This window comes from Capricornis sumatraensis, chromosome 4 (assembly GCF_032405125.1).
Source record: "Capricornis sumatraensis isolate serow.1 chromosome 4, serow.2, whole genome shotgun sequence".
Taxonomy (NCBI): Eukaryota; Metazoa; Chordata; class Mammalia; order Artiodactyla; family Bovidae; genus Capricornis; species Capricornis sumatraensis.
In genome coordinates, this window is record NC_091072.1 from 158,912,687 (window position 1) to 158,922,099 (window position 9,413).

Consider the following 9,413-nt stretch of genomic DNA (forward strand, 5'->3'; position numbering starts at 1 on the left):
CCCAGCGTGATCCCCACGGTCAGTGGTCTGGTCTTCCCCACTCGGCCACACTTTGTGTCATCACATACAGTCTCACGTGCCCGCTTTGCACCCTGGCCCTTCACCTGACTGCAGGCTCGAGTTCCTCAACAAGAGATGGATTTATTTTTTTAACTCTAAAGCACTTGTCCTCCGTTTGAGTGGCTGCAGAGCCTTTGCTGACTCCATGCACGGCCCAGAACATCACGCGTGTTCCTCTGTAGTTTGCAGATGGTGTGTACCTGGTGCTGCTCATGGGGCTCCTGGAAGATTACTTCGTACCCCTGCACAACTTCTACCTGACCCCTGACAGCTTCGATCAGAAGGTACGTGCGTGTGCGGTCTCCATCCTGGGAGTGGTCTGGGACACGTGCATCCAAGTGAGCAGTGTAGAATCCCTGGGCCACTCTTTGTGAAGTCCAGCCTGCCCAGAAAATGGTGTGGTGATGACATGTGACCCTCAGGCAAGGAAGGAGCCCTGTGGGCAGTGCCTAATGCGTCCAGGGGTCGTGAGCCACGTTCTCGTTGGACTCTCCCTGGGATGGTGCTGGTCTTAATGACTGTGGCCGAATGTCAGTAAAGTTGCAAATCCTTCCCCTTTCCATGCCGCGTGATCTGCCTGCTGCTTCATGAGCCTCCTAAACACCATCTTCAATGGCCGCACAAAGCCCATGGAGCAGCTATGATGCCAGTCTCCCTGTCTGCCACTCTAGGGCGATTTGTTTGCTTCTTTTTGGCTCTTAAAACAATAAGGTATTGTTGTGAATATGTTGTTGTCCAGTCGCTAAGTCGTGTCCGAATGTTTGACCCCCGTGGACTGCAGCATGCCAGGCTTCTCTGTCCTTCACTAACTCCCAGAGCTTGCCCAAGCTCATGTTCATTGAGTCGGCGATGCCATCCAACCATCGCATCCTCTGTCGTCCCCTTCTCCTCTTGCCTTCAATCTTTCCCAGCATCAGGGTCTTTTCAAATGAGTCGGCTCTTCACGTCAGGTGACCAAAGTATTGGAGCTTTAGCTTCAGCATCAGCGTTAGTCCTTCCAATGAATATTCAGGATTGATTTCCTTTAGAATTGACTGGTTTGATCTCCTTGCTGTTCAAGGGACTCTGAAGAGTCTTCTCCAACACCTCAGTTCAAAAGCATCAATTCTTTGGCACTCAGCCTTCCTTGGAGAAGGAAACGGCAACCCACTCCAGTATTCTTGCCTGGAGATTCCCAGGGACGGAGGAGCCTGGTGGGCTGCCGACTATGGGGTCGCACAGAGTTGGACATGACTGAAGCGACTTAGCAGCAGCAGCCTTCCTTATGGTCCAACTCTCACATCCATACATGGAGAAACCATAGCTTTGACTATATGGACCTTTGTTGGCAAAATGATGTCTCTGCTTTCTAATATCCTGTCTTGGTTGGTCATAGCTTTCTTTCCAAGGAGCAAGTGTCTTTTAATTTCATGGCTGTGCAGTCACCATCCACAGCGATTTTGGAGCCCAAGAAAATAAAATCTGTTATTGTTTCCACTTTTTCCTCATCTATTTGCCATGAAGTGATGGGACTGGATGCCATGATCATGAATATGTAAATATAAATATATATGTTTCCATTCCTGTGGATTGTTTTCTAGGAAAATCCTCAGAGAGGATTGTCTGGGTCAAAGGGCATGGCCCTCACATTTGGGACACTCTTGTGACCGGGTGTTTGCCTCTTGCCAAGGGCTTCCGCAGGCCCAGCCATCCCAGCAGTGTTTAGCTCCTCGCCTTTAGAAACCTGGCTCATGGACTGACCGTGTTGCTTGAACTCGAGAGCATCTGTCATTTTATTTTCCCGAAGTGCTAGACCCATGAGTCAGGGAGGCAGACGAGGCGAGCGGGCGCGGCAGCCAGAGACGCATCCGGAAGCCGGGCCAGTGTTTACCAATCAGCCTGCTTCTGGCATCTCGAGGACGGCTTGCTCGTGGCCAAATGTCGCTGCCGTCTGGCCCGCTGAGATGGATCACAGCAGATCAGCGAGGTTCTGGCACGTTCCCCTCAGTGCACAGAGGGGGTTGGGGGGGTGCTTGGGGCTGCGTGGGGCGGGTCAGGAGGCAGGAAGACAGATAGCTTGGTCACGGAGCTCATCTTGCGTTTCCTGCCCACGTGGCTGGCTGCAGAAGGATTTCTGTCTGTTTGTTTTTTGACCTGGACCATTTCTAAAGTCTTTATGGAATGTGTTACAATATTGCTTCTGTTTGATGTGTTGGGTTTTTGGCTGCAAGGCATGTGGGATCTTTTGAACCCGTGTCCCCTGCACTGGTAGGCAAAGTTTTAACCACTGAACTGCCAGGGAGGTTCCCAGAAGTCTTAGCCACTGAACCACCAGGGAAGTTTCCAGAAGCACTGTTCTGGAGAGATCTTTTCTTTGTTCAAGTGAGCATGAAGGCTGGTGAGAAGGGTGAAGTCAGCCAGGCCGACTGCAGCTGGGCTTCTTTCTGGGACAGGCTCTGTGCAGTAGCAGGGGTGGTCCCTCCCAGCCCCGGCCTCTTTCCCTCTGAGATGGGACACGTCTCTGTCCATCACCCTCTGACCTGGGAGGCCCCAGGCCTGTTCGGTGCACCTTCACCTCTGAGCGGGAGGCGGGTGGCTGCTGTAGGGGACAGCATCCCACAGGTGTGAGACCGTTGACGCTTGTAGGGTCCAGTGGTGGCCCAGGGGCCTCCAGAGCTCTCCTGGCTGGAAGCCGGCATTCTGGAGGGTCCTTCTCCAGCCGTGTTAGCCCCCAGCCCCACCCCTGGATTCTCTGCCTTCCTCCCCATGAGTGATGGCCTCATGGTGCCACTGGGAGGTTCCTCATTAGCCATGGGGCTTACCAACCTCGCAGATGATGGCCTTTCCCTGCTACACAGACCCGAACCCACTTCTGGCCGGGGCCAGGCACCTCGTCTCCAATGTGGCCGGGCAGTGGTGATGCATGCTGAGAGACCCTCTCGAAGCATCCTCGGGACCCCAGACTCTGCCAGGCACTGAGAATCCTTGTAGCAGAGACAGGAGACAAATCAGTGAGCAAACTCCGAGATGCCTCGTGGGCGCGTGCTTTTAAATGATCACATTGGAGTTTAGAAAGATGAGATGGGACGTCTCTGACCCTGAGGTTCCTGCAAACAACTGAACAGCCCCATCGAGCATCTGAGAGGCAGGGGTGCCACCCACCCTTCTTGTTCGAGGCCACCATTGAGCATTGCTCTGTGCTGGCCACTTTGCTGGGTACTTTGGGTCTGTGGTCATCTTTTGGAAGATTCTGCAGTGTCCTTCTCTCTCTGGGGAGTGGCCTGTGTTCTGGAGACTTGAAGGTTATTCCTGGAAGCAAGTCCCAGAAAGGGCTTTGCAGTTTCAGGGTGCTTTCCCATTTGTTTCCTCATCCAAGTCCCTGTCCCCGGGAAGGAAAGGGGTCCTTGGGGTGCGGATGGATCACAGTCAGCAGCGGTGGAACCAGGAGACTCCATTCCTTTCTGAGACCCTCTACCCTTCTCTCTCCTCGCCTGGTTTTTTGAAACTCCTTTGCATCACAGAGAGAAAGCACTTGGGGGATCCTGCCTTGGACTGCCTCCTGGCAGCAGTGTGGGGCTTTGGGGTTCAGAGTGTGGCCTGGGGTGGGGGGGTCTCACTCTCAGGGATCACGGTCAAGGAGGTGGCCCCACGTCCTGTCGGGAGGTGTTTGCCGTTCTTTGTGCCAGGTCCGTGGAGCCGGGCTCCGAGGGTGCCTCTCTGCAGGGGCAGCAAGGTTGTGGGGTTAAGGCTTGGCTCTGCGAGAGAGCGGAAGGGGAAGGGGGCAGCTTCCTGACTGCTGGTTTCCTCGGATGGAGAAGAAAGCAGAGGAAAGTCTTGCTCAAAACCTACCACTGGTTGGGCCAAGCAGCTGTAGAGAGGTGGGCCTTGAAAGGATGCTCCCCCGACCCCTGCACCTCCCTGCCTCCCACACCCCCATCCCCTTGCCAGCCAGTCTTTCCTTGGGGCAGGGAGGGGCCTCATGGACTTGACCGAGCTCCACACCCTTGATGGGGGCGCATCCGGCCAGCCCTGGGGCCACGGAAGACGTCTGTTCCCGCGCTGGGCTGACGGTCTAACCTACCGTTGCCCTGTTTCTCCCTCTTTGCTGCCCTGGCTCCGTCTCGACTCCAAGCCTGTCGTGTGTATGAATCAGGGAGCCGGATCTCCGTGGATGGCGGGAGAGGCAGGACGCTCCTGGAGGCAGGGCACAGGTTCCGATCCAGACTTGTGTGGGCTGAAGCCCGGCCCCGCCTCTCGGAGCCCAGGGACTCTCTCGGCACAGATGATAGATGTTCTCACGCGTCTTGCCCAGGACCTCCTTCGGGAAGTGGGAGATTAAGACCCTCCGGTCATCTCTCATGTGTGTCCCTCCTCCAAGGCCCAACTGGCTTCAGCCCTCTCTCCAGGCTGGCTCCAGGCCTTGCAGGTGGGACTCTGACAGCCTGCGTCCTGTCTCCCCTCGAGCCTCAGGTCATTTGCAGCTCACCCAGGACTGGGTGTGAGTGGCCTGCACCACTCCGGGCCGTGTCCCCCATGCCAGGGCCGGGCTCCTGTTTGATACTCAGTGGACGGTGGCCTTCTCTATGTTTCTGAGCGCTGCCCACCCAGTGCCTCCATGGCCTGGAAGCTTCTCTGCTGTGCCCCGAGCTCTCGCAGTCTTGACTAATGGAGGAGTATTTTGCCAAGTGTCTTTTTCCTGGTTAGTCATTAAACCACTTTGCAGGCAAACTTGTTGTCGTGTTTCTGATTCATTGGCAGGGAAACCATGAAAATGTTACTGTTCAAAGGGTGTTTGATTACAGGAGAGCCCTGAAGTCCTTTCCAGCTCGGACATCTGTGATTTATTTCACTTTTTGGTTTCCCTGCCCTCCTCCTTCCCCCGCCCCCCACCAGCCTTCACTCGATACAGACATCTGTCTGGCTGTGATTTGGTTGATCACCAGTATCTCTGTGGTTCAGGTGGCCTTGAAACTCAGCAGAGGTGGCTCTGTGTCTAACCTCTGCAGCAGCCATTAACAGAAATGAGCAAACTGTGAGCATCCTTGGGGGCTGAGTGCAGATGTGGCCACCTTTCCGGGGCATCAAGCAGGTCGAGGGTCAGGACCAGGCCGTGCAGCATCCACCAGTGGCCTGACTTCAGCTCCAGCAGGGTCCACGGCACCTGCTCTGGGTCAGAGCTACCGATATACCCCTGGCGAGGGCATGCCATCACGCTCAGCTGGCTCGAGGCCCTTCTGACAGATAGCGGGTGACTGCTGTGTGCTGGGGACCAGCACCAGGGCCAGGCGCCTTCGGGAGGTCACTTGCCCTTTCTGAGCCTCGGTTCCTCAGCTGTGAAAGGAAGCTGCTGTCACTTGTCTTCATGAGGGTGTGTCGGAGCCTGGGGACTCCCAGCCCCCGGGGCAGCTTTGTGCCCACTCCTCCCTGTGTCTCCCGGCCCCCCTCAACCCAGGAAGGGGAGTGAGGCCCACCTGGTGGGTGTGTTGCACTCCACAGACTCCCTCCCCCTCCCCCTCCCCACCCTCTGTCCTGCCCTGGGCACCCCTGGTCCTTGTGGGCCAAGTTATTCCAAAGGTGCCCCTGTCCACGCCTGCTTCCATCCCCTTAGAAGAAAATCAGTGAAGATGGGGAGCAGTGGGCAGGCCTGGGACCAGTTGCAGCCCCGACGCTAACTCTGGCTTCCTTGGCAGGTCCACAACGTGTCATTTGCCTTTGAGCTGATGCTGGACGGAGGCCTTAAGAAGCCCAAGGCTCGCCCTGAAGGTAACACCCTGACCCGGGTCTTTGAGGGGCTGGGTGACCAGCCATGTCTCTCCCATCAGGTCCCAAGTGTGTGGCTCAAAGTCGGGGCTCTGCTGACCCCAGCTCCCTGTTGCCCTAGAGTCCTGTGCTGGCGAAGCCACCAAGGCTGGTTCTTCAGTAACCACTTGACTTGGAGGATGCGGCCTCTGCCCCACGGGCTCAGGGTTCGATTGCCCACCAGGTTCCCTTGCTCAAGCTGGAGATGCTGCTTCATATCTTGAGACAATATTCAAGGTTGGCTGCAGCTTAATGCCTGTCGGGCCGCTGTCCTGATGGCCCAGTGGCGCCTGTGAGCAGGGGTGCGGCTCGGTCACGGCCTGTGAGATCTGAATGGCAGTGGAGGCCAGCAGATCCCCGGCGAGAGGCCTCCTCGCTGCCGCACGTGACCCCTGGGTTACATGACCTCTACCAGGAATCTCTTAACTTGAGCGAACAACTGAAGCCCTGGGGTGGGTGAGTGGGGTGGGCGGTGCTTCTCAAAGCATCTTCCGGTTCAGGGGCTGTGGACCGGGCCCTCCAAGTCCCGATTATAACAGGTTTGCGGGTGGCGCCAGTGCTTCTGGACCCCCGCCTGGCAGTGACAGCTGGAATCCTCGTTACCCTCCACCCACGCCCCCTGGGAGGCCGAACACCGATCCGAGGACAGGAACTCTGTCCCGTGACCCATGACCGCAGCCCTCCCCAAGCCCTTGTCGGAGCTCAGAGAGCAAGGGAGGAGCAGAACCAGGTGCCTTGACCCCCAGGGGGACAGAGCCCCTTCCCACCAAACAAGGTGCTTGGACTTCCTGGGCCACACCTTGGTCCTGACCTCAAGGGGGTAGGACCACGGCTCCCGCCCTCCCTGTCCCAGGAGGCCCGCAGGATGGCCCGCGGTCCCCAGTACGTGTCCTTGGCTTTCCTAGACCCCCTACCACGCAGACTTGTCTGGTCCCATCCTGGAAGGGGTGAAGGAGAATCCTCGCCATTCCAGTGCTCATCTGCGGGGGTGGCAGCCAGGGGCTCGGGAAGTGGCCTGTGAGTGGCGGGGACAGCAAGAGTGCTCTGCGGGGGACGTAGAGGGTGTCCCCGCGTCTCCCGGGTGTTGGCACCAGGACTTGGGGCACCTTCCCTCACCCGCAGTGGTTTCTCTGTTTTCCTTCTGCAGATGTGGTGAACCTGGACCTCAAATCCACCCTGCGGGTTCTTTACAACCTGTTCACCAAGTACAAGCACCTGGAGTGACAGCAAGGAGCCGCAGTGATCTCAGCGGGGACCGCGCTTGGGGTGGTGCCCCGGCCTCCCCTCGCAGCCCGTGGTTGCTCCCCACCCCACCCCCCTTTTTTTTTCTGGTAGATTCTCTTCACCTCCTTTCCTTGTAATTCCACAGTGGGCGGCATCCCTAGAAATGCAGGTTCCAAACACCAGTGCTTTTCAAGTTTGCAGCCTCGCCTCACCTGGAGTGCCACAGGGGGCCAAGTCAATTGTTGATCAAAAGATGGAAAAGAAAAAAATCCGGAACCCCTACCCTCAGCCCCTGGGAGGCGGGGGCGGGGTGCCTGGCGTTCCAGCTGACAGCCGTCAGTGATCACAAGTCATCAGAAACACACTGCAGCGTTGCAGCAGGGGCAATGGCTCGACTCTCCTGGTGGCATCTCCTGGGCAGGACTCTCCTGGGCAGCCAGGCCTTTTTACAAAAAAGCATTTTTCAGTTTGAAAAAAAATTCCCTCGGAGCTCCTGGAAGCCTCAACTGTGACCGGAGTGTCCAGTCACATCCTTACTCCTGGTCTGCCCCGTGCGGCTTGCATTTCGCTTTTGCGCAGACGTCTGGGACCCAGCGGACCCAGCGGCCACAGTCGGTAGGAGGAAGGGTTTCTGAGGCGTTTCTTCATCTCTTGCTGCGGCTGAGTGGGCTGTGTCGGAGCTGGCTCTAAAAGGCAGCTGGAGACAGCTCCGCTGGGAAGTCTCCAATCCCAGAGGCCCTGTTTGAGGATGGATGTCTTTCCAAAAACCTTTGGAAAGCAGGTGTTTCTGTTTGCAGGGGCTGCCGTAACAGAGTGCCGCGGGTTGGGGGCTGGGTTAGGGCACGGACGCTCAGTGTCTCAGCTCTAGAGGCTGGAAGTCGAGATGGTGGTATCAGCGGAGCTGGTGCCTTTGGAGCCTTCTGGACTTGTGGATGGGCACCGTCTTCCCTCGCTTCCTATGCTTCCCCCCGTCTGTGAGTCTGCGTCTCATCTCTTATAAGGACACCAGGCAGAACGGATTGGGGTGGACCCTAATGACCTCACAGTACCTTAATTACCTCTGCGAAGACCCCTGTCCCCAAATACCATCACCTGCTGAGGTCCTGGGGGTTAGGACTTCAATATGTGGGTCGGGTGGGCCACAGCTCAGCCCATAAGAGGGGAGGTGAAGTGTTCACCTCTGTCCTCCGCGAGTCCCAGCTTTCTGCAGCCTGTGGCATCCTTGGGGCGCCCTGTTGAAGGAAATGAGGTTCCTCATTTGTGCACTCTTCCCCCCTCACCTGCCTCATCTCAGGAGAGAAAGGGGCACCCCCAGGCTGGGTCTCAGGCGGGTCTTCCGCTAGGTCACCCCCACCCCCACCTCCCTGCAGAGCCGGGGTTTTCATGACACCTGGACCCCCGAGTTTGCTCAGTACCCCGGCAACATGGGGCTTTCTCTTCTGTGATATTCACCTTCCCCGCTGTAGGTCAGAGCTGTTGGGCACATCGTTAATATTACATTGCGTACCAGTGCTCAGGACTTAAAGAACAGCTGCCTGTTCTGCCTGGGCTCGGGTGGCTGCCAGCCTGGGGCTGGGTTCAGAACAGCCAATTTGATGGAGGAGGTTACCCAGCAGGGGAAAGAAATAATTAAAACAGCATTACAGTGTCTCCTGCGGGAGGCGGTGACATTAAAGACCCACGTTGACAAGATAGCCGAGGCTGGAATATTCTGTGCTGCCTCATTACACGTGTGGAGCCATGGTGCCAGGGAGGCGGAGGCCCCTCCACCTGCCGTGGGCACTCGTGAGCCTGGCAAGGTAATGCCAGTTCCTGGGGGCCTGCGGGGGTGGGGGTGGGGGTGAAGGAGGGGAGGCCTGGGTTTGGAAAGAAGCCTGGGGTCTTCAGCCCAAGTGGGCAGCTCCCCCGGCCTGTTCCACGTCCTGAAGGTCGGGGTGAGGGGCGTTGGTTCTGGGGAGGGAGGTGGTGGTGGGGTTCAGTTCTCAGGGCAGTGAGCCCACTTCAAGCCCACTTGTGTTTCAAGCAGGAGAGTAACAGGAGTGATAAATATGTGGGAAAACTGTAGACAGGCACTTTTATCTCATAATGCTGACTCTTTAAAGCCCTGCTTCAGCAAAGCATGGCCTCTGGTCTCCAAATTACTTTTTCTCAAACTGGCGTGAAGGCGTGAGTGTGCCTTCCGCCCGCCCACCTGTGCGTGACCCCTCAGGCGTCCGCGTCACTTCCTCCCTTTGCTGTCTGGACTGAACCAGAATTGAGAGCGCATTGGGGTGAGGGCTGGGAAGCAGTTTTGAGGCCGAAGCGAGGGTGACTTATGCAGTGGCTAGATTCCTCCTCTTGGGACCCGCCCG

General features: G+C 57.1%; 1 protein-coding gene across 2 annotated transcripts in view; it reads left to right on the plus strand.

The window, feature by feature from the left end:
* Window positions 1–8,932, plus strand: part of PARVB (parvin beta) — a 113,524-nt gene extending 104,592 nt beyond the window's left edge. For both annotated transcript variants that reach the window (XM_068970151.1, XM_068970152.1), the window contains 3 exons: window positions 243–344; window positions 5,730–5,802; window positions 6,986–8,932. In XM_068970151.1, coding sequence (XP_068826252.1) covers window positions 243–344; window positions 5,730–5,802; window positions 6,986–7,062 — 252 coding nt within the window. In that variant the 3' untranslated portion in view covers window positions 7,063–8,932. The remainder of the gene's footprint in view (window positions 1–242; window positions 345–5,729; window positions 5,803–6,985) is intronic.
* The last annotated feature ends 481 nt before the right edge of the window (window positions 8,933–9,413 follow it).